The sequence below is a fragment of the Rana temporaria genome, chromosome 2 (assembly GCF_905171775.1).
Source record: "Rana temporaria chromosome 2, aRanTem1.1, whole genome shotgun sequence".
NCBI classification, from domain to species: Eukaryota; Metazoa; Chordata; class Amphibia; order Anura; family Ranidae; genus Rana; species Rana temporaria.
Window position 1 is genome coordinate 338,452,892 of NC_053490.1, and position 25,653 is coordinate 338,478,544.

A 25,653-nucleotide genomic window follows, 5' to 3' on the forward strand; every position below is an offset into this window, starting at 1 on the left:
AAAATGACACTGGCAGTGAAGGGGTTAACCACTAGGGGGCGTGAAGGGGTTAAGTGTGTCCTAGGGAGTGCTTCTAATTGTCGGGGGGATGGGCTGTGTGTGACACGACACTGATCACTGCTTCCGATTACAGGGAGCTGTGATCAGTGTCCTGCCACTTAGAAGAATGGGGAAATGCTTGTTTACATCAGCATTTCCCCCATTCTTCCTCTCCGTGAGACGCTCACGGGTATCCCCGTGAACATAGAGTCAGACTCACGGAGTTTAAGGCGGGCGCGCCCACAATGCTGCATCTTAAAGGGGTCATATATATACGTTGATCTGCCTACAGGAGGCATTGTGTCGACGTATATATACATGAGCTGGTCTTTAAGCAGTTAAATTCCCTTTCGCCGAAAAGTTTTATCCCTATAGTGGTGTCACCAGTGTGGTGTTTGTACATTGAAATCATATCCAGTCTCAAGAGTCTTCTCTCGAGAGAGAATAAGTTCAGTGCTCGTAATCTTTTCCCACAACTAAGGTCCTCCAGACCGTTTATTAATTTTGTTGTCCTTCTCTGGGCTCTCTCCGGTTCCAGCACATTCTTCCTGAGGACTGGTGCCCACCTTATTACTTAACAGTCACTAACCAAAACAGGTATATAGCTTGTAAAGTCTGAAAAGTAGTCCTGCATGATTGTTTCAATCTGGGACTTACTAGGTGCTGAAAACAGCATCAGGATTACAGCACCAATTAGATAAATGTGCCAATTGGATCTAAAATTTTATGTTAAAGGAGTTCTGATCGAATCAAGCTCTGCACGGAGAAGTAACTGATTAGTAACCTGCTTTTTTTCTTCTTCTTCTTTTTTTTTTTTTTTGTATGAATTTCATTTCAAATATTCTGTTTTAATTAAGACCTGATTCACACCTATGCATTTTGTGTGCTTTTTGCATCTTGCAGATTTACACCACAGACCATTTAACATGGTTTCCTATGGAATACGTTCTGTGGTGCAAATCTGCAAAATGCAATAAGCACTAAAAATGCATAGGTATGAATCCAGCCTAACAGTTTTGGTAACAATACTAAAAATAAGACCTAATTTCCCAGACTAATAAATGAGAAGCATGTTCTGTTGCAGTATGCCTGTATTATTCTGAAATAAATTAGTTTGTTTCTTAAAATTACCATGTAGCATAATCTTTTAATTTTACAACACTTTTTTTGTGGATATTTTCCTTTTTATGAACCCCCTTTTTGTTCAGGAAATCTGTAGTGAGGTTTGTATTTTTCCCTGTGTGTGTACTTCTGCAGTTCAGAAGAGAACAGTGGCTGTCAAATAATGGGTTATAGGGGCCTCAACTGTTGCCCTGGGCATTACAAAACGTCCACACATAACTTTCAGTAACAGGGGATCTTTTACATGAGGTTAGTAGAGATCGCTGCTACTAATCCTTTACAAAGGAATGCTCCAAATCCCACTAAAAACTTTTTGGGTCCATGGGCTTTACAACAAGTGTGAGGCCCCGTACACACGGCCGAGGAACTCGACGTGCCAAACACATCGAGTTCCTCGGCCAGTTCAGCCCTGAAGCCGCCGAGGAGCTCGGCGGGCCGAGAGCTCCCATAGAACAACGAGGAAATAGAGAACATGTTCTCTATTTCCTCGTCGAGCTCCTCATCGGCTTCCTCGGCGAAATTGTACACACAGCCGGGTTTCTCGGCAGAATTCAGCCAGAAACTCGGTCGGAAGCTGAATTCTGCCGAGGAAACTGGTCGTGTGTACGGGGCCTCAGAGTTTCTCGTGGCGCTTAGGCTGCAGGTTAGGTAGCAGGGACCTAAAAGGAACTGACTTCCTATATGCAATGAAAGTTTTTATTGCTTTGCTATAATCAAACTGCATGATACCTTGTTCATAAAAAGTTCTATTTGGTTGTCTTCTGTTGAAACTTGCAAGTAAATAAGTAAGTATGTATGTGTGTTTTTACATTTAGTAAAGACACACTTGATGGCAAGCAAACATGTTTTGATTGAAAACATGATAACTCTGTGGAAGGATAATGGGCTAAGATGCATATGTTAGAACAATTAGCAGTATTGCTAATGTGCGTCTAGGTCTAGTTGTTGTTCTGTAGTGACTGAGATTGTTTGGAGTATTTTCTAGTATGTTCTTTCCTGGTCAACAGATGATGGCTGCTTGTTCATGTATGGTTCATTATTGCCAACAGTGAAGGTTTATCAGCCAATGGACCAGCTACTTGGCCCAAGCCGTGAGCTACCACATCAGCCAAATTATTCATCTGCACGTATGGCTGTGTGCCTGCATTTGTCATTCGACACTAATGGCAATGGGCCAGTGTTGGAGTACAATATTATGCCAACCTTGAAAAAACAATTATCCATATTTTACTCTGAAATGCAGCATTCTGTTATGAAGTTGCTTCACATTGGCATGGGGAGATTGGATATAGTGTATGCAAGATGAGCAACCACCAGAGTGTGACAATATTTCAGCATAATTGTATGCTTATTTAATGAGTTAATAAAACAAAGGAACTTCAGCTGATTCAGCACTGTATTGTTACTCAAAGAGTTAAAAATAGAAATATATACTATATGATGACAATTCTCAGAAGGTATTTGGGGGGGGGGGGTATTTTAATGTGGTTCAAAGCTCATCTTAGGCCTCGTACATATGACTGAGGAACTCGGCGGACGAAACACATCGTTTTCCTCGTCGAGTTCTTGTTAAGCTTGTCGAGGAACTCGACAAGCCGATTTTCTCCATTCCCGTCGAGGAAAAAGATTTTTTTTTTTCATGAGAAGTTATAAGGATTTTTGCAATTAACATATACAATAAATAAATAAATTAACAGAAAACTGAAACTAGTTCTTAGATTACAGACATATAAACCTAAGTCTTCAACTGTTAGAAACGTTTCAGATTAAATTCTATCATTAGGTTAGGTAAATCCATGGTCTCTCAGAGCATTTTAGGATCTGTGAGTGTGAAAGCGTTAAGCAACCAGAATTTTACTAGACCCAGAAATTAGATGAGGGGCCAAATCCTGCAGGCACTAACTATCCTCAGGCATAAAATAAGCACAGGTGGAGTCCCTTAGGTAGGATTTATACAGGATAAATGACAGTGGCACTAAAATCCTTGTGTATGTTATTAATGAGTCCCCAGTGAGCCTGTGCTTAAGACTCTGGCTTAATAAGCATTCCACAACTGTGTAGGTGTTTGCAGAATGCCTAATTACTTCAGCTTAAACTCCCAAATTATTCCAAGTGCTATATTTGGGATAAATGGCTGAGCTGAACACCAAGTTACAATTATGCTTTGATTAATTTGCTAAAAGGATTGGCTGGTCTAGCTGCAAGAACCGGCAAATAGGCTAATCATTACATAATACAGTTGTGGACAACTCGTCAAGGGGTCTCTATGAAGAAATTCAGTTTGGACTCCCCTCCACACACCCTGTTGTTCAATGAAAACCATAATACTGTGAAGGAAACAATGCAAAAATAAAATTTAAAGAAATTGCAGGATAAAAAAAAAAAATGAAAAAAAAAAATCTAAAAGCATTGTCAGTTAGCTGTACATAATAATTTCCATAGAATGCAGTGTACATACGAGCAGCAAGAACCATTTTCACAAAAGTGTTCCATATTTGATTTATTCAACACTATACTTTTATATGTATTTTATTTACTAAAACGATTCCAAGTGTATTAAACAAATGTAATACATTATCATAATACTGGCATATTATATTTGTTGTGCATATTTTGTCTTTAGCTAACCTTGATACTTTTGTAATGTGCAGTATAACAAAGCACAGACTACAAATTGCATTACCATTCATTTCACTCTATTGTGCATACATGGACAAAACAACAAAGCTGAGGATTTTAGGGGCCATGGACATAGTGGAAATTACTGTATATCATGTGCATAAATGTATATGGGTCTTTTTTAATTCTTTAAAATGGAATTCCAGCCACAAATATCAAGATAAAATTAATAGCCCAATGAAAGGTAAAATAACAAAACCAGCTTTTGCTCCAATGTTCACCTTCAATCCAGAGATTTTCCCCTGCAGCATTAATAAACTAAAACTCCCAACATCCTGGGCAGCACAGTGGGCACATGGTTAGCACTTCCTCCTGGCAGCAATAGGGTCAACGAATCGAATTCCAGCCATGGCACTATCTGCATGGAGTTTGTGTACTCTGGTTTCAACCCACATTCCAAAAACATGCTGGTAGGTTGGTTGGTTGGACCCTATCTAAAAATTGGCACTGGGTTGTGTATTTATGAATGTGAGATAGGGACCTTAGATTGTAAGCTCCTTGAGGGCAGGGACTGATGTAAATGTACAAAATACAGGATAATCTGTAAAGCACTGTGTAAATTGATGGCGCTATATAAGTTCCTGTATTAAATAGATACAATTATTGGTTTATTGAGGCTCAATTAGTGGAAGATGATTGTGTTAAAAGGATACACTGTTATCGCTGCTATTGCTGTATGAAGTAAAGACATTTGTTTGAAACCCATTTTAGTAGTTGTAAGAAAGCATTCCCTCCATATTCCTCCTACAAACCATCTATTGTTGCTTATGGCCAAGAAGGGTCATGCTAGAGATTTTGTAATGTTTTTCTTTGGTGTGTGAGCTGCTCTTAATTTTAAAGCTGATAGATGTTCTCCTAGGCATTAAATGACACGAATGAAAGATGAATTCCTACAAAGGTCACATTGGCATAGGTATGCTGTTGTATATGCCCACTTCAATGCTTTTATTGTCTATACACAGTACAGCTGTTCACTGGATAGATCTGTTGCTTAATGGGCTCAGTTGACAATTAGAAGGCTCTAGTGGCATCGCCTTTTGGTGTATGGCTTTGTTATCTGAATATGGAGAGAACTTGAGATTGTACCCCAAAACCGAATACTATGCATATAAAATCTCTTTGAATTTAAATATACAGTGCAAAGTTACAGTTGTATTTTGAAACTTCAAAATAAATAGTTCTAAAACACGCATCTTTGTTGGATAACAGGTTTGAATAAAGCCTTTTCTACCTAAAATTATTCGAGAATTGCAAGACTACTGAAAGTTTTTGCGTGTGATTGCATTTCTATATTTTTTAACACACTATACTTTATACATAAATACAAATGTTATTTATTTTCTATCCACACATTAATGCTTGCCTGTACATTCATTTAGATTTTATATTAATGCAAATTATAAATCATTTTAATGAAATGTGGGAGCTGCAGTTATTTTATTGGTTAGTCAAGTGTATACATGGATGATGAGTTGATGTGTATAGTTATACATGAAGCAGTCTTTTATGTTTGTAGTCTGTACATGAATTTCAGTGTGTGTGTGATCACATTTAGAAACCATATTAAAAGGAAGAAAAGAAAAATGGTTTGGAAGTGTCATCAGAGGCTACATTAAAATGTGATTTTAGGAGAGTTTTTTTTACCCCGTCTCCCTTAGAGAATTTGAGGCTTCGAGTCTGTGACTGCGAAATCCCATTGCAAAGTTCATCAGGAATCGTGTTCCAGCTGCTGGAGTGATAGATAGGTTTAATTACACTGAATTACTGCGGCAAGAGCCGCTTTGCTCTCCCCAATGTCATTAAAAAAGAGAGAATTTTTCCGTGCCTAGTCACTAGCCAAGCCTGGAGCTTGCGAATGAAAATCTAGTGGTTAGTGGCATGCTTCGAGATCAGAGGTCAGAAGGGGCTCAAACCTATCATCTTCTGTTGATTTCCTGTAAGCCTTACCTTACAGCAAAGGGGCTAATCTGAATCAGCTGTTCGCTGGTCGAATCATTGCCTTTGAGCTAACAAATTAACGTTTTAATTTAATTTCTTCATGATCTTGTCCAAATTTTATTGATGCTCCTGTGCCCCAGAAAGGTAAAATTATTTTGTAAATTGTTGTTGTTTAGGAAAGGAATATTACAAAATGGCATAATTAATCTACATTAAAACAAAGCAAATATATCATTTTGAACTATAGCGGGTGTTATGCTAGGTGATAATTATTGTACTGTATAACACTCACTTTTTCACCCTGCAAATTAGTTGCAAATAGTGTGTGCGTGTTATACGCCGATACTGCAATTTGGGCTGCCTCGGAGAGAACCGGGAGAGGGGCGGGACACCTGGGTCTCCTGGGCCAGCATTAGACCAGTGTTCTGACTATCATAAAAGCCGATCCAGGAGGCGGGCCTTTGTATTAAAGAGGCCATCGAGTAAACAGGAAATTCTCGCTGTATGTAATCTGATGGCGCTCATCCCGCTCCCCTCCCTGAGATGGGTATTGATCAGGCTACATTCATGGCAATTGTGAGGCCACAGATGGGCATTGATCAAGCTGCATTGATGGGCAATTGTTAGGCTGCAGATGGGCATTGATCAGGCTGCATTGATGGGCAATTGTGAGGCTGCAGATGGACATTGATCAGGCTGCATTGATGGGCAATTGTGAAGCTGCAGATGGGCATTGATCAAGCTGCATTGATGGGCAATTGTGAGGCTGCAGATGGGAATTGATCAGGCTGCATTGATGGGCAATTGTGAAGCTGCAGATGGGCATTGATCAAGCTGCACTGATGAGCAATTTTGAGGCTACAGATGGCCATTGATCAGGCTGCATTGATGGGCACTGACCCTTATTTTTCTTCAAATTTCTTTATTAAAAATTTAAGTTTTTTTTTTCTGAAACCTCCCTCTTAAAATGAAGGTGCATGTTATACGCTTGTGCATGTTTTATGCCGATAAAAACGGTATATACAGTGAATAAAGTCTACCTTTGCATTTGTAGTCATGTGTCTCATGCCAGAGGAATTTTATAACCAACTCTAAGCAATGGGGAGCCTTGCCCAAATTCTGCCCTAATGCTCTCAGTTCTTCAATATTTTGTGTGGAAAGAAGATGGGATACTTATCTTTGAATGTTTAAATGGAATTCTGGTGAATTAAACCTGAACTCCAGTCTTCTTAAAGCGGAGGTTCACCCGCACAGGACACTATTTCCCCCTAGATGGATGCTCGTTTTGTCTAGGGGAATCAGCTAGTTGTTTTAAAATATGATCCGTACTTACCGTTTACGAGATGCATCTTCTCCGCCGCTTCCGGGTATGGGCTGCGGGACTGGGCGTTCCTATTTTGATTGACAGTCTTCCGAGAGGCTTCCGACGGTCGCATCCATCGCGTCACGATTTTTCGAAAGAAGCCGAACGTCGGTGCGCAGGCGCAGTATAGAGCCGCACCGACGTTCGGCTTCTTTCGGCTACTAGTGACGCGATGGATGCGACCGTCGGAAGCCTCTCGGAAGACTGTCAATCAAGAAGGAATGCCCGCTCCCGAGGACCCATACCGGAAGCGACGGAGGAGATGCATCTTGAAAACGGTAAGTACGGCTCATATTTTAAAACAACTAGCCGATTCCCCTAGACAAAACGAGCATCCATCTAAGGGGAAAACATTAAAAAAAACATAATTGGGTGAACTCCCGCTTTAAGGCTTGATTAGTTCAGCATCATCTTGCCTTTTCTTCTCAGCATGACTGCTCTTAACACACCCATTTATTTTATTTTAGTTTATTTAAACACGGAGCTGCACGATCACATATGGGTTTTGCCTAGGGCAGTCTGCATGCAAATCTAGCCTGCCTAGGAGCTCTTGGTCCTCCAGACTGACATCCACATATTAAGGCATATTGATACTTGCATACCTTATCCCAAGAGTCAGCACACTGCTTGAATAAGGGCTGAGGATTAATGAGAGCAGTACTCAGGAAGGGTGTTGTGATGTTTTCAGGAAGCTATGTACAGGACTTTGATGACCCCCTCCAACCTGCCATGATCTACCTGCATTTACAAAGAAGCACAGAGACTCAGTGATGACATTGTTTGGTCTAAACTAATGTATGTAATAAAAACAGAAAGGTTTCATTTACAATTTTCATTAGCGTGTTAATGAGAGGGAGAGGAAGCAACCAGGAAAGACAAATATAAACAGAGTAAGCTTCAGTTTTAAGGAAGGAGTATACGGGAATAGAGGTAAGGTTTGGTTTATATGGTTGCTGAGGGCTTTTAAATATAAGTGGTTGCACTGCAGTTTTACCATGTACTTCACCTGGCCACAAGCTACAACCGATTTATGCATATTGGGCAATGCCACATAGGCCCTGCAACCAAGTGTAGCGCACATGATTGTGCTTTCAGTGGTTAAAACTGGTGTCCAGAAGGCGACATATCACCTCTTAGCTGCCAGTGAAATGCCTCTGCAAAGCGATTCACTGTGGATCACTTTTCAGAGGGGAGACAATGATGCCAGCAAGTGAAAACAAGCAGTAACTCCAAAACACTAGACTTTGGATGTTGCAGTCCCAGGTGAGCCAAGATGGACCTCAAGAAACTCTCCAAACTTTTCCAATGCTGACTGAATTTTTGGCGCAAAAATATAGTGTTTAGTCTAATTTCTCTAGGGTGAATGTCATTAATTCATACAGATTAAAGAGAATCATGAAATACTACATTGGGCCACTAGATGGGGCTGATTATAGAAAATAAATACCCATTTGCTATGATCATCATCTCCACGTACAGTAGTAGCCATAATGTGGTATTTTCCCAGACAACTTTATTTTTATGAATGAATTACATTTGATCTGTAAATTGTCTAGTAACATTCAATTTTGTCCCAGCAGAGGGCCAAGTCAGCATTGGAAAAGTTAGAGAGTTTTATGCTGTCCACCATGGCTCACCAGAGACAATATCTGAATTCTAATGTTATTCCCCATTCACACACAATATTGGACCCCAGATCTCTCCTCTACCCTCCAAAAGCATCCTCATCACTTCCAGTTCCATATAGCATAGAGATGATCGGGGAACACATGTTCCTCCATCTAATTTATGGTAAGCTGGCCCAATCACCCACAGTCCCAGACTCCCCGGTGGAACAAGAGAGCCTGGGAAAGGTGGTGGAGGGGAACCCCTATGCCACCCCCTGTAAAAGTGATCAGGCAGCGTCTATCGTCCGTCTCTCTCTCTCTCTCTCTCTCTCTCTCTCTCTCAAAACTACAAATCATTTTTAGGAATTACGGTAATATTAATTTATAATACTGATAAGATATTTACATTACCTTATCTCTTGTATTTAGCATTTGTTGTGCTCTGTTTCAGGTGTCCAGAGTTCCGGTAGAGTTATGTGAGCAATATACTACATGCGGGGAGTGCTTGAGTTCTGGGGATCCTCATTGTGGCTGGTGTGTTTTGAATAACATGTAAGTATGATTACTTTAAGGCATTACAGATACAGGCACAAACAGTAAAACAAAAAGTTATCAAGAAAATAAAGCCTTGCCACTTGGTGTCATTATTTAAAGCATTTGTTAATTGAAAAATATTAACCATGAGTGAAAGAAAAGTTTTAATGTTATCATTCGTATTCTCTGAAAAATGGCCAAGAAATCATAAATTCTGCCAGGGTATGTAAACTTTTGAGCACAACTGTAAATACCCTTAAAGTGGATGTAAACCCTCCATACACCCAGTGAAGTGAACAGCCTCAGATGATACACAGAGATTAACCAAATCTCCCTACATAAGTTGTATATGTATATCTGCTGTGTTCACATTTATATACTGTTTAGAAAGTTGAGATCTGTTAGGAGATTTTCTCTTCCTGGTTAACACAGAGTGTGATGTCTGGGCATACAGCCAAGACAGCTAAAATTGCTGATTGGAGGAAAGGCACACACCCCCTCTCCTCATAGGCAGAGACTCTGAGAGCTGTTTTGGAATAGGAGCTGCTCTCTGCTACTCTATTTTAGCAACCCCCTTTGACAAAAGATTCAGGCTGCTTTTGTCTAAAAAGTCAAAAAATATGTCAGGAGTTCTCAGGCTGATAACAGAGGAACCGTTCAGAAGAGAGCTATAAGACTTAGCTCCTCGAAAAAAAAAAAAAAATACTGCAGATATATGTGCCCAGCTCAAATTTCATGAATCGGGTTTACATCCACTTTAAGAACAGAACTGAATTAAATGGTGTTTTATATCTGTTTGGCCATCATCTATAAATGTATTCATATATATACCTAACCAGGAAACGGTAACCTCCCTGGGGGGATGATTATGTCAGATTTTTGAATCTCAAAGCAGTACATTGTTTTGCATAGAAATTTGGCTTTTTATATTGTAGGCCTGTAATTCTTAGGAATAAGACACTTAAATCTGTCCAAACAAGAGTCTAGTAGACATCCCGGGTATGATAAAGTTTTAAATCACAAAATCATAAATTATAATATAATAATTATAAAAAATAATAATACAATATTTTATTTCCCCCCGAATCACTTCCCCATCGCTCAGTTCGGCAAGTGTTCTAATTTACTATAGCTGTTTTTTAGCTTATCTAAAACCACTTATTATGTAAGGGGAAACTTTTTGGTTGCCATGGACAATCTCCAGTTTCCAGGCAGGAATAACAGTATTTATAATATAAAAGTGCATGGAGGGCCCTGGACAAAGCATTGGGGACAAAAGGGAAGTGAAATGATTTGATACAGTAATGTAATCTTACATATTACAGTGTACTGTATGTGTTATGTTTTTTGTACTTTTTGAATTTGCCATCGGGCTCTGTATTCACAAAGCACTTGCGTCTAAAGTTACGGTGACGTAGCGTAAATGTGTCGGCGTAAGGGCGCGGAATTCAAATGACAAAGATGTGGGCGTGTTTTATGTTAATTCAACTTGACCCCACGTAAATGACGTTTTTTTTTAACGGCGCATGCGCCGTCCATGGGGGTATCCCAGTGCGCATGCTCGAAATCACGTCGCAAATAGTCAATGCTTTCGACGTGAGCGTAATTTACGCAAAGCCCTATTCGCAAACGTTTTACGCAAACGAAGTACACAACGGAAAATTTGACGTTGGCCCGACGTCCATACTTAACATTGCGTACGTCTCATAGACCCAGGGTAACGTTACGCCGAAAAAAGCCTTACGTAAACAACGTAAAAAAAATGCGCCGGACGTACGTTCTGAGATTCGGCGTATGTAGCTAATTTGCATACTCTACACGGAAATCAACGGAAGCGCCACCTAGCGGCCAGCGTAAATATGCACCTAAGATCCGACGGCGTACTAAGACGTACGTCAGTCGGATCTAGCCCCCATTCAGGCGTATCTTGTTTTGTGGATACAAAACAAAGATACGACGGGGCATCGTAGAAGTTACGCGGCGTATCAATCGATACGCTGACGTAACTTCTTTGTGGATATGGCCCAAAGTGTTTGCTGCAGGTGCTTATTAAGTGTGAGCTGGAGTTTAGCTTCAATTTGTTAGTGTATTTAAATCTGCAAGTGCCTCCAACTCTTTCCTCCCCACTAAAATAATGCTGCTTTCCAAAGGTGCCTCTGTGCACCTTCATCCAGAATGGGAGCACTGTAATACAGAAGGTATGTTATTGGCCAGATCACCAGGTGACAGAGGGGCAAAAAAGCGTAAAAAATGTCAAACGAATGCAGCCACTAGATCTATTGATTGGTAAGCTGCAATAGATAACATTTTCAATTTTGGGTTTAACACCGCTTTAGGTTCTAGTCCTGAATCATCTTAAATGATATAATACCGCACAGCATATAGAAGTATCCTTGCTCCTGAATCTTTTAGTTGTCAATTGTTTTAGGTAGGGTATCAAGTCGCTTAGTGATCAGACAGTTTTTAAAAAAATATATAAATAAGAAAGAAAGGTGATGAAACCTGAAAAATGCTTTTATCGAGCAAGAGTAACAACCTTCACTTAGCATTTATACCCACAGTAAAAAACATATTATTATAGAGACTTCCAAGAGAACATTAGGTGCCCAGAATTTGAACTAAACTATCTTTCAGTACAGAAATAAACCTATTGCAGTCATTTCTATTGCCTTTAGTGCCCTTTCATATGTTGGTATTATTTACTATCACCAGCTTTGATTAAATGAGTCATTTGTACAGCCTACATTACTTTATACTATAGGTATGTGCCTATATTTTCTGCCATGTAGGGTGACTGCTTGCTGGATCTTCCATGTATTAACTACATAGTGCAATAAAATACAGCATTGTATTCAGGTACACTTTTAGTAATTTATTTATTAAATGAGTGAAAATAAACATTTGAAATGCAACATAATTCTTTTGCTACTATTCATAATATATTGACAATGTTTTTCTCTAAATAGAAAATGGTAGTGCAGTTGTTTTTCATGCATGGCTGTTATTTTTTTCTAAATATGTTGTGGTGGTGCAATCATTTTTCACGCATGACTGTTGTACACGACATGAGGTATCTTGTCTGGAGCCAAAACAATAGATGACTTTCATTTAGTATTTTCTGTTTCATAAGACTCCAAAAATAAATGTAGAACCCCCACATTTTAGAAGGATTTTTTGCCATTAACCTATTGTTCTTCCCTGACAGTGCTGAGGTAATAACAGTGCTGAGGCTCTAATATAGTGCAGTGCTGGCACCAAAGCTTTAAAAAATGTCATTCCTTCGTCTTGTGACATTTGAGATGACAGGCCATCCTTCTTCCAAGCATAAAGCACAAACTGAATACATGCAATCACATCTTGCAATTTATACAACTTGCACCTGCCATACTTAATCACTAAATAAAGGGAAAAAAAACAATGCAACAAGCTGAGCTTGTCGACCTGTCACATAGAAGTGCAATTGTTTATAATATCAAGAAGAAATAAGATGGGACATGGCTACAAAGCACAGGGCTTCATGGATAAGCTGGGTTTAAACAGATCCAAAACAGAGGGTGAGGCTATACATTACACTTTGACACCATAAGGAATGTTGTGCTCCAGAGTGAAGTTGAATGATCCCTCCTGCTTATGCCATCTGCTTGTTAATATGCTGGCATTGATGATTAATAATACAGATTATATCGATTCAGCATTTTGGGAAGTGTGGGGGTGTTAGGCTGGCATGTGTTTAAAGGAAACATTTTTTTCTTGATTGACTAAAAAAAATTAACGATACACTTTTATCTTTTTTGTGAATATGTTTAATTTTCCCTAGCTCTAAAGCCAAATTATGTCATGGTTCTATAGCTCAAGCTGAAAAAAATGACATGGTGTGCATATGCAGTGCAGCAGGGTTATAGATTATCTACTATGTATCAGAAAAGTTGGAAAATATGTCCATCCTAATGCTTTCTTATGATAACAAAATTACAAAATCACAGGAAACTGGCCAGCAATGTACCGTTTGACATCTATGCTGGCATTTTGATTTATGTTTATATTTTGTTATGTTAGGATACCCGTAGCTAGGCCGTTTCTTCTCCCAGAATAAGGGGCACATCCTCCACTGAATGCTTCCAAGACTTATTCAGAACGTTCTCTTTCAACCTGCTTACGTTTAGATGTGGGGTACTTGATAAAAATAATAATCCTTTTTTGCAGAGAACCATAATGGGTACTTTCAACATTACCAAATGCCTATTCTCAATCAAAAAAGGATTTTCTCAAACCAGTGAAATAATTTCGTATTTTTTGCTAAAATAAAAAAAAGATGAGATACCTGCCATGCGAACAATATTGCTCAGAGCAGCCTGTACCTCCTCTTCTGGAGTCCACTGCTGGAACTGCCTGCTCCTTCTTCCTCTGGGTACCACTTTAGCAAGCATTGTGCTATTGCGGCACCCAAGTAGGCATTGGGTGGGCTGTGTCCATCCATAGACACACAGTGTGGCTTGGTCATGCTCTTTGCTCACAGGATATAACTGACAGCCATCGAAATCTGCTTCTCTCAGAATCTCCTGTAAGGAGGAGAGCAGTGCCGGAGATTGAGAGGACTCAGGTAAGTATTTAGGGATAGGGGAGACAGATATTGGAAGCTTTTTTACCTTAAAGTGGAGTTCCACCCAAAAATGGAACTTCCGCTCCAAGGGATGGTGACCCCCCTGGCATGCCACATTTGGCATGTCTTTTATTTTTTTTGGGGGGGGGGGCAGAAACCCTCTTTTTAAAGGCATCCAACCCCCACTTCCTCCTAGGGCACTGTGGCGCCGGAAGGAAGTTCATCTCTCCCCCCTCCCTCTCGGCAATCATCTGGGACACGTCACAGGTCCCAGATGATTGCCCGGCCATTCACAGTGCGCAGCGCAGCTCATGCATGCGCAGTGCATGCCTGGCTGTGAAGCCACAGCCGGGCGCCCATAGTCACAATGCCGGCGCCGCGGAGAGGAGCGAGGCTTCGTTCCCCCCACATCGCTGGACCCTGGGTCAGGTAAGTGTCGGATTATTAAAAGTCAGCAGCTGCAGTATTACATTTTTTTTTTAGTAGGAACTCCACTTTAATACAGAGAATGCATCATGATAAAAATTATTTTGCATGTAGAACCACTTTAAGAACATAAGGCATAGTGCTCTTTGCCCATCATTCCACTCTGTAATAGATGTTTGTTTTGCTATTGCATGGACATATGCTGCTTGCCTAATAAAACATTCATATTAAATGGATTGGAATGAATTTTTGTCAACAAAATGTATTCATAAATCAGTAAAATATGTATTATTTTTCTCATAGGTGTTCTCGGAAGGATAAATGTGAACGTGCAGTGGAACCTTCACGGTTTGCTTCTAAAATAGAACAGTGTGTTAAGGTCACTGTGAACCCCAACAGCCTTCCAGTTTCTGAGCACAGCCTTCCGGTAAGACAATGCAGGGCATGAACAGATGCTTTAGTACAAATAAGTAAACATGCATTCTGAATAGATGCAGAGATTGATTTTCATGCATTTTAAAATATTAGTGCTCCTGAAAACTATTAGTGCATCAATCCACTTTTGTCCAGGTATGAACTGGGGTTATATGTGTGCTTGCCTTACACCCAGTTAGTGTGAAAGATTTTAGGGTGATTTAAAAACTCTTAGCATACTGGCAATGCAAGTTGCTCATTCAACGTGCTGTTCTAAGAGTATTCGTATATCATGGGTTATAGGTGTGTACCGGGCCGCTGATGGGGGGGTCACCATTCCTCCTGTAAGGGGCCCCGGTGCACAGGGGGGCCCAGACAGCAGGAGGTTCAATTGAGCAGAGAAGAACTGATGACAGAACAATGCCCTCCTTGTCTCTCACCCAGTAACTAAAAGCCAGTTTTCTGGGTGAGATACACAAGGGGCTTAGCCGTCCCTTCCTTGGATGATGAGCTTGTCGTCACTGAGCTCCTTCCCCGCCCCCGCCCGTACTCACAGCTGGGGACAGGAGACAGGAGGCTGGAGCAGAGATAGGGAAAGAGGCAGAGAGGAAACATCCAGCAGGAGGTGCGCTGAGTTGTGCTCTCCCTCCTGTCAGAAGCCCTTTAAGAACTACAAAAAGAAACGGTAGAAGAATAAAAGGGCGAATAAAAACAAGTTTCTCCCGATTACCTTTCCTAGTTCCAATATTGTATACATGGCAATACTCATTATCCCCCTCCTATTAATATTCAGTTAGTCTCATTGTATTTAAGTTCATAGATAATTTCTCTCTACCATTTCTTTCACTTCACGTTGCCTCACTTAATAAGTTTAAGAGACATGTTACATCTAAACTGTCTTAATATACAAATTTCCTATCGAGTACACTATTTTTAGTGGTTCTCCAGACCTACTGTATACTTTCCGCTCTAAAGAAGGGAACCCATGTTTTCCAACCAGGGCCTCCACAGCCTCTCAATTTCCTTGAGGTTACCTCTTTTTGTATAAACTGCTCTTTCTTTACAGATGGTCTCATTTCCTACACTAATCCAGTTCCTCACTGTCGGGGGTGTTGTCGACTGCCATCTCATTGCTATATTTTTTGTAGTTTGGAACAAGCATCTTAAAATTGCAACTGTGGTGCTCTTCTTCTCCTCACATTCCTTCCTGTATCCCAGTATACATAGTGCGGCCTCCATCTCCAATGTTATTCCAAATACCCCGCCCACAGTATTAAGCACTCCCTCCCAGTATCGAAACAGGTTTGGACATCTCCATATCATATGTATGAGATCTCTTGACTCCTGGCATCTGGGACATTTGTCATCTGCTCTTCTACCATACTTAAACAGTCGTTTGGGGGTGTAATAAGCTCTATATATCAGCATCAGATGGGATACCTTCTGCAGGGGCGAGACCGATATCATTGGTCCCATCTCTAGGATTCTCCTCCACTGCTCCTGTGTTATTTCCCCCATATCCTTTTCCCATCTCTCTCTTTCCTTACGGGGTTTAGATCCGGTGTTAACTCTTTTGCTTATATGACCGTATAATTTGGATATAAGTACCTGCCTGGAGTATATTTTGGAAGAGAGGCGTTTTATTCCACTCTAAGACTTGTGTCTTAAATTGGGATTCAAGGGCATGCCCCACCTGTAAGTAAGTATAAAATGAATGTTTTGATATGTTAAATTCCCGTCTCAAACCTGAGATTTTTTTAAGGTTGTTGCCCTCATACAGCTGTCCCAACCTTTTGATGCCTTGTGTTTCCCATTCTCTAACCTTTCCTATCTGGAGGATTTCCTGCAGATTCCTATTGTTCCAAATGGGGGAATATTCAGTTAACCCAGTGTATCCCATCTGTTTTTTAACATTTTTTTCCATATTTTTGTTATCATTTTTATTGTTGGATTCCTATAACCGAAAGAGTCCGCCTCTAACGCATCAATGATTGTATTGTGTAAAGCACCAGTTAGCATTATTCTCCCGTTAGGGGTGCCTCCTCCTGGAATATCACATCCCATTAGATGTTGCAGCTGTGCCGACAGGTAATAACTCTCGGGATGAGGTACTGCCAGGCCTTCTTCCCCTGTCGGCAGCTGCATTGTTCGTAGTCGGATCCTGGCTTGTCCCCCTTTCCATATTAACTCCCTGAAAAGGGTTTCAATTTTGTTGAACCATTTCTTGCATATCCAGACTGGAGAATTATGCAATAGGTACATTAGATGTGGCAGCCAGATCATCTTAATTAGATTGCATCTGCCTGCGACCGACAAGGGAAGCCGCTTCCAGATGTTACTTTTTTGTTTAAATTTGGTCAGTAATGGTGTTAGGTTTTTACTTGTATATTGGTTGGGGTCTTTCGTCACGGATATCCCAAGTATCTCAATGTATCCACTACTGCCAATTGTGACATTCCTTGTATTCTTAAATCTCTAATAGGGTCTACTGGTAGAAGCTCAGAAAAAACTACCAAATTCCTCCACTATACTCATTGAATTTGCCAGCGACTGCCCAGTAATCCCCCAGGAAGAGCAGCATATCATCCGCGTATAACACGATTCTTTCTTCTCCTGTCTTCCTCTGAAAACCAGTTCTCTCAGAGCTTAATCTTAGAGAGGTGGCCAGTGTTCCATCGCAAGGGCGAAGATCAGGGGTGACAATGGGCACCCCTGTCTCGTCCCCCTCTCCAGCTCAATCTTTTCCTAGAGTTAGTTATTCTAAGCTTAGCACTAGGGTTGTTGTAAAGCATTTTTATCCAACCCGTAAAGGAGGAACCAAATCCAAATTTCCCCAGAACCCTCCAGATATATTCCGACTCTAAACTGTCAAAAGCTTTGGTCACATCCAGTGACAGCACGGCTCTTGATCCCTCATTCTCCATCGGGATCTGTAGATTTAGGAATGTCCTTCTAATGTTTGTACTGGTGGATCTATTAGCAATGAATCCCGTCTGGTCCAGATGGATACATTTTTGGATAATACTATTCAACCTAGCTGCCAGGACCTTAGCTAGTATTTTGGTGTCCGAACATAAAAGGGAAATTGGTCTATATGAGGCTGTGTCCAGCGGGTCCTTCCCCTACTTGTATAACTATGATGGTTGCGTCTAGCATTAAAGCAGGCAGTCTTCCCTCCTTAGCCGCTCCCCTGAATGCTTTTAGAAGTTCCGGGAGTAATATTTCTCCATAGTATTTATACGTCTCCTTCGGAAGCCTGTCTGGGCCAGGGGACTTTTGGTTTGCCATACCAGCTACTGCCTGTTAGAGTTATGCAAGAGTTATTGGGGTTTCCCCTTGCGCGATGGTCAGTATCTCCAGTCTCCCCAAGAAATCCTCCATTACTCCCTCCTCCCCCACCTTCTGTGCTGTATAGAGTTTTTTTTATAATAAGCCCTAAATGTCTCCACTTTCTCCAAAGCGGTAGATGCATTCTCTCCTCCTATTGAACTAATAGTAAGGATGGTGAGGGGGGAATTAGACTTTACTAGTTGCGCCAGCATTTTTCCTACGCTTTCACCCTCTGCGAACGAAGATTGCCGCAGGAGGAGTCATCTAGTCTTCACCTTCCGTATAAGTGCTATCTTTTATTCTTGTTGTTTATCTAGCCATGTTTTTTCTTCCCCAGGGTTAGATCTGTTGCATAGTTATTTTCAGCCCCTAGCACCTCTACAAATGTTTTCCTCCCATACTCTGACTTCTTTATTAAATTTGGCAACCTGCTGTATCAAAATGCCTCTTAGGCCCCGTACACACCATCGGATCTGTCCGCTGCATCCGGCTGCCGGATTTCTGTCTGATGGTTGTACACACCATCAGACAGAAATCCGCGCGTAAACAATACGCGTGGCCGCGCCGTCGCCGCGACGATGACGCGGCGATGTGGGAGGCCTTGAAGTTCAAAGCTTCCACGCATGCGTCGAATCAGTACGACGCATGCGAGGGATGGCCGCATGCGGTGAGTCTGTACAGACGACCGAACGCGTCCGACGGACAGGTTTCCAGCGGACAGATTTCTTAGCATGCTAAGACATTTTTATCCGCAGGAAACTGTCCGATCCGCCCGACAATTGTCCGCTCGGGCCTACACATGACCGGATCTGTCCCCTGAAACTGGTCCGTCGGACCAGTTTCAGCAGATAGATCCGGGCGTGTGTACGGGGCCTAAGATATGCCTTCAGGGTATCCCAAAGCATCCCAGCAGCCACTGTACCTTCATTGAATTTTACGAATTCTTTCAGTTTGCGCAGGACCTCATCTGTTTTCTTTATTAGTTCGAATCAGTATGGATTTATTTTCCACTCTCTCTGAGCTCTTTTCCCCCCTAGATTCAATGTGAGCACCATTGGGGAATGATCTCATACCCCTCTTGGCAAGTATACAATATTTTCTGTAATTTACAATGCTCTTCCATTTTCCATATCCATGTCTATCCTGGACAGCATGGAGTACGAGCTTAAATAGCAAGAATATTGTTGGATGCCCAGGTTCTGCGCTCTCCACATGTCTATTAACCCAGTTTCATCCAGGAATTGGCTCAATCAGCTCTTCTCTGTAGGCTCTGAGTGTATAAGAATAAGAAACCTGTCCACCTTTTTATCTAGGACCTCATTGAAGTCTCCTACTACTATGACTGGTACATCCTCCTTATCTAACATAAATTTGTTTAATCTAAACATAACATCCATTTTAAATGGTGGAGGAATGTAAATATTTGCCACGATATACATTCTGTTCTCAATTGAGCAATACATAAAAATGTATCGTCCATTCTCATCTATGCTGCTGTCTGCAGGTAAAGGTCACCCCTGCTCTCACCATGACGCTTACCCCTCTAGAGTAAGAGGAGTATACCGAATGGTACTGAAGTTGATATTTCCTGTTCTTTAGTTGTTGGGTTGTATGTTTTGTTAGGTGTGTTTCCTGCAGACAGACCAGCTCTACTCCAGCATGGAAAATACTGCTTCTTTTTTAGCTGATGTGCCTAAGCCCCTAACATTCCAGGATCCTATGTGAAGTGTTTTAGCTTGCATATGGAGGCGGGGGAGGTATAAAAAGCTGTCGAAGATACCCATTCAAAAATAAATTTATATTTAAATCATAACTAATCTCTACATTAATACCCTTAATTGTGTGTTGAGGCCCCCGTGCATACATCTCTTTTGTATTACCTTTTATTATTTTTAACACCGCTTTAAAAAAAAAAATGCATTCAAAAACTGCTTCATGTGAATTTCAAACACCCTATTTCTGTAACAAGCATTATCCCCCTGTGTATTATATTGCAACCACCAAGTGCAATTCATTATATTGTTCTTTTGTGATGTGTACTTAGTTCTTGGTCTCTCATTTAATCTACATTTCGCCTCTGGTAATAAGTGATCTATTCCTGTGTTTCCTCCCCCCACCACCTATCTAGGTGTATCCCTAGGGGCTTTTTAGTGACCGTTTCCCACACCACTTGTTCCTCATTTTCACTCCCATCCATCAAAACCCATACCGCATATGTGTGTGTCTGTCTCCCCCCCCCCCCATATTTTTCCAAGTTACTCAAAAAAAAGGGGGGTGGGAAGGAAGAGATTTTTTTTTTAAATTGAACTCCTGATTTATGTTCTGTATCTTTTTTGTAAAAATACTTCCTGACAATCTATGTGATGGAGACGAAGATCTGAGAAAAAGTCTCTCCCTAACCACCTCAATTCCGCCATATGTACTGTATATATGTTAAACTAGGATCATGGTGGAGGCTACAACTGTGATCCCGCTATAATTTTTTAGAGCAGGCGATCCTGCACAATATAAAATAATGTGAGCGACTATACAGCCGCTGGATCACTTTTACAGGTGGCAGAAGGGTGTCACCCCTACCTCTGCTGCCGCCTTTACCAGGCTCTCCCATACCATCAGTGAGCCTGGTAAGGATGTGACCAGTGGTATTGGCCTCCATTAACACAGTAAGAGGAACTTATTTTGTTCCTCCCATATTGTGTGACATCAGACACAGTGGTTCTAAAGGCAGACGTTGTTTTACCTTAATGGTAAATAATAATAAGGTAAAAATACAACACATGCCCCCCCCACCACCATGCTTACCTGAGCCCGATTTTGATCCAGCGATATGTACAAGAGCAGTGGCTCTCTCCCTCCCCATTGGCTCAGAGACAGCAGCGGGAGCCTTTGCTTTCAATCGCAGCCAGTGATTGTGTGTGATAGTGAGGAGAGAGCAAGGGGCAGGGCTGAGCCACATTGTTTGTGTTACTGGACATACAAAGTGATGCTTTGGAGCAAGCAGAGCAAGGGGTTTTCTATGGGGATGCTGGACTTGTGCGAAGAAGCCAGAAGTGCCTGCAGGGGACCCGAAAAGTGATACGGATGCTCTGTGCAAAACTGTTGCACAGAGCAAGTAAGTATAACATGTTTGTTATTTTAATTTAAAACATTGGAAATCACTGCAATCTCTTTAGTGAGCAAAGAGCAAGCTTTAATCTACTCATAGGAGCTGCATCAAAATACATTTTAACAATATTGATAAGTTATATTTGAGTGAAGAATGTAACAGCCATCATACTATCTATTCACACGGTGCCACTGTAAATTTTGTTGTAACAAAGAGTATGCTCCAGCTGTTAGATTTACAGCAAGGTTCCAGTTATTACATGGCCAGAGTGGGGTTCAGCTGGAGGGGATGCCCTGGGATGTTTTTTTTGTGTACTTAACAGGTTCCACAAATTTGACTGTACTTCTCCTATGGTGCAATGTGTTTTGCACTCCTGTGACCCGTTTTCAGCAGAGAGCGGTCTGAAGTCTGCTCTATGCTGGCGTCACAGATTTCAGTCCAGGCACTGCATCATTGCAACAATGTCTGGATCTGCCAGGTGCCTGGATTGACACCCTCGGCTCAGTTTCTGAGCGAGCCAATGAGAGACTTTAGCAGGCCGCCCCCTCCACAGCGCAGCTCTCCATTAAGCGAGGAGGGGGCAGAGAAGAGAGCTGGTGAGCAATCGGTTCTCAGTGCAGAGGCGCCAGGGGACAGATGCAACATTGGACCCATGCTGCATGCACCGTGGTAAGTATGATTTTGTAAAAAAAAAAAAATACTTTATTTCTCTTTTAAATCATAAGAAAATATTTCAGAATAATTTCAAAGAAATTGCACACAGTAGAAGTCAGGCTTTCCTTCAATAGTAAACATTGCTAATGGTGTCAAAAATATACACTTATTACAAAAGCACAGCCACAATAGGTGCACTTACTAAATGTAAGTAAGCAGTTCTTTTATTCCTTCTTTTCAATATTAATCCATCCTGTACACAGACAAACTGATACAATTTGGTATGATTTCTAATTGTAAAGTAAAAATTCGAAAAGTCTAAATGAATAAAATATGCAATCTTACTCTTCTCTCTAGCTCACTCTGGAAGTCACTGATGTCCCAGATCTTTCTGTTGGGGTAACTTGCTCATTTGGTAACATTACTCAGGTCGAGGGGCAAGTGTCTGGCAATAAAATTGTTTGTGTTTCACCATCCTCAAAAGACGTACCCATCATTCCTGCAGATCAAGGTATGACCTTTTTCCTTCAATTGTATTTAATTAATTTTACATCTATAGCTCACAATAGACTTTCAATGAGTCTGTGTGCAACTGTAAGACTGGGGCAATGGTATTACACTATAACCAATTTGTGTGGAAAGGAGTATGAATGCTGACTTGCTTGACACCTTATATGTATTGTTCCTGATCCTTGACTAAAGAAGTATTGATAATGTGATAGTAGAGAAAAAAGGGCTGTTGGAGAGGTTGCAAGGAGTGCAGAAGTGGGAGCGTACAAGGTTGTTGCAGTCAGACTGAGTAGGAATTAGGTCAAAAGTTGAGATTAGTTTGAGAAGTAGCCAGGGTGTTGGCACTAACAGGAATGTTGAGGTCACAAAGAATATTGGTCGGTATTTCAGAGTAGAGAAAGTAAGGTACCCATGCAGAGATGTCGTTATTAAAGCATGACCCCAGGCTTGGAGGGCAAAGAAATCACAGCAAACCTAGAATAAATTGGAGAAAAAAGACACATACGGTAAGTCTTAAAAGAGGAGAGTGACAGAGTTTGGTATAAAAAAAAAAAAAAAACTGAAAGTGCTTTGTTTGGATAGAAGTATTCCAACTTCACCTGACTTTTGTCAGCTAAATCTGGGTGAGTGAGTTCAGAAGAGGCCATCATGAGAGGGAGCAGCTGGAGAGGTAGGGTCAAGATACCTCAAGCCAGGTTTCAGTATGACCTAGTAGGTTATGCGAGATAAAAAGATTGGAAGGGAAAGAGGCTGGTTCTTGGAAGCCCAGGAATAGAAATTAGAGTGTGTAGACTCTATTGCAAGGTGCGAGGGTAAAGGTTAGATAGCAGAGGGCTAGGACTGGATAAAATATGCCTCAGGGGAAGCATGATGATAAGGGAAGCAAGATTTATATAAATGCACATGCCCCAATGTTCTCAGGGTTATAACAGCATGTGGGTTCAGAATGAGTAGGAGGTGATGGGTGCAGTAACAAGGAACGTTCAGGAGTGAGACTGATTATAAGCTGTGGGGGTGGAGAGATAGAGGCCCATATTCTCTCTAAATGTCCGCAGGCGGCGCGTAAGGCATTTACACTCCGCCGCCCCAAACTACAGGAGCAATTGCTGTATTCCCCAAACACTTGCTCCGTAGTTTGGGGCGGCGGAGTGTAAATGGCCCGGCGTAGCCACGCGTATCTTCAAGGGGGCGGCTTCTATTCAAATTAAGTGCGCCCCCGATTCTAAGTAACTGCGCATGCGCCGGGCTTAAAAAAGCCCAGTGCACATGCTCCAGTTCTCGGCGGAAAACGTCAATGACGCCGACGTGTGCGTCATTGACGTAAAGTCGTATTCAAGAACGACTTAGGGAAACAACGTAGCCGACGGAAAAACATGACGCGGACCCGACGCTATCCGTAACATGGCCTACGTGGGACATGCGGAAACTTACTCCTCATATAGCAGGAGTAAGTTTCCGCTTACGCAAACGACGTATCCTGAGATACTCCATCGTAACTTCTCTCAGAATATGGCCCAGAGTACAGGAATCACAGTTTAAGGGTAAAGAGAGTAGTACCAAAAATAAAGAAGAAATTCCGCGCTGGAAAATACACAAAAAACTTTAGAAAATGCAAGCCAGCACTGGAGGATAAATTCAAATAGAAATCCCAATAGTGATCAATAACAATAAAGTGCAGCGCAAAACATATAAATTAAGTAATAACACAATTGATGATCAGATAAAGCATATAAAATATATATAAATATATATAAATATAACTCTAATATTAACACAAAAAGAAATCCATAAAGTGCATCAGTGAAAAAAGTCCAAAAGGTGCTCCAAATAATGAAGTGACTGATTGTGATTAAATCTCAAAAAGCTGTGATCTACAGGAAGGTTCCTTCACCAATAGCTAAAGATGGCCCCTCACCTCAGCCATTCGACCATGGCTAGGTCACAAAACTTTTGAAAAACCTCCAAGGTAAGTGTAAGGACACGTCCAAGCTTTAAAGGTTACCAGCAGGCAGCAGACAGCTCAATACTCCCAACGACCACGGAGAAATATATAAAACAAAAAGGGGACAGACTAGTGCTCTCTGTCTCAAACTGGATTTAATAGGTAAAAAGACCAAAATAAACTCACATTTTACAACACTCAGAGCCGAGTGTGAAGCGTATCAGCATAAACGGAGCTCCAAGGCTTCCGAGTCTTTACACAGCTCACACGTCAGCGTTGGGTCGGCGAGCGCGGGTGACGTCACGAAGCTCCTCCCCCTCGTACGCGTTACGTTCCTATGGGCGGAACTTCCTCAGCGTGGGGTGCAAACGTTTTACACAATACAAGCCAGGGTCATAAAGCTAACATCAGTTTTTTCCAGTCAAACAAATCAGGAAGGTATTCAGTCTCTGTAATATAGATAAGTTAAAAGATAAAGTTAAATTTGGGATACAGGACATAGGATGAGTTTCACACAGACAACAAATTTTCAAATTGGAAGTGTTCACACAGGCAGCCAGTAGAGCAAAAGTTAATTCAGTACACATAAATTAATATGCTAATCAGTGAAATGTGCCAAAGGTATGTCAAACAGCTTGTCATAAAATCCCAATGCTATGCTGTTACAGGAAGAAAAAGGCAGTGTAAAATGTACATGGGTTTTGTACTTAATAAAGCTCATACACTATAACATCAAGCACCAATAAGTGGAATCTCATATTCTGGCTAGTGCCTGAACTTCTGTACATGTGCAGTGCAATACACTACCACATACATTTCACTGAGACTTTTTGGTAAGTAAAGTTTTCTAGGGTCTCTTTAAATCACTTGCTACTGTTACATTCCTACATTGAGCGTGCATTTAAAAAAGTGAATAGTGGTCAAAAGCAAACTACTTTAGGCACATCAAGGGTTAGCTGGCCGACAGCACACCTTAAAGTGATTTAAAGCACTTTTACAAATATTGTACATTGTAGGATAAATAAAAAATCCAGCCATTTAGAAAATCATAAGAGCTTGAATTATGACTTTTGGGGAGAAGGATTATTTACTCCCTGGTATCAAAGGATGTCCTGTCACATGACAGGAGAGTGTGACCAGCTCCCAATGTAGCTGGTTCACACATTTCTGAGGCGGCCGTGGAACACACTGCAGAAGGGTTCTGTGTGTCTTTAGTCCTGTTTCAGGTGCGAATTCAGGCAAAAATTCAGACCTAATTCCGACCTGAACCGATGAACGGGGACGCACCGGACCCCGTGTTGTGAGCCGCTCAGCAGATATGGTGAACCCAGCCTAAAGCCTCGTACACACGACCGTTTTCCTCGGCAAAAGCCATCAAGAAAAATGCTG

At 41.2% G+C, this 25,653-nt stretch overlaps 1 protein-coding gene across 1 annotated transcript in view; it reads left to right on the forward strand.

Annotated features, from left to right (window-relative positions):
• Positions 1–25,653, forward strand: part of PLXNA2 (plexin A2) — a 479,392-nt gene that overhangs the window by 267,913 nt on the left and 185,826 nt on the right. Inside the window, exons 5-7 of the mRNA XM_040337525.1 lie at positions 9,200–9,300; positions 14,612–14,735; positions 22,170–22,323. Coding sequence (XP_040193459.1) covers positions 9,200–9,300; positions 14,612–14,735; positions 22,170–22,323 — 379 coding nt within the window. The remainder of the gene's footprint in view (positions 1–9,199; positions 9,301–14,611; positions 14,736–22,169; positions 22,324–25,653) is intronic.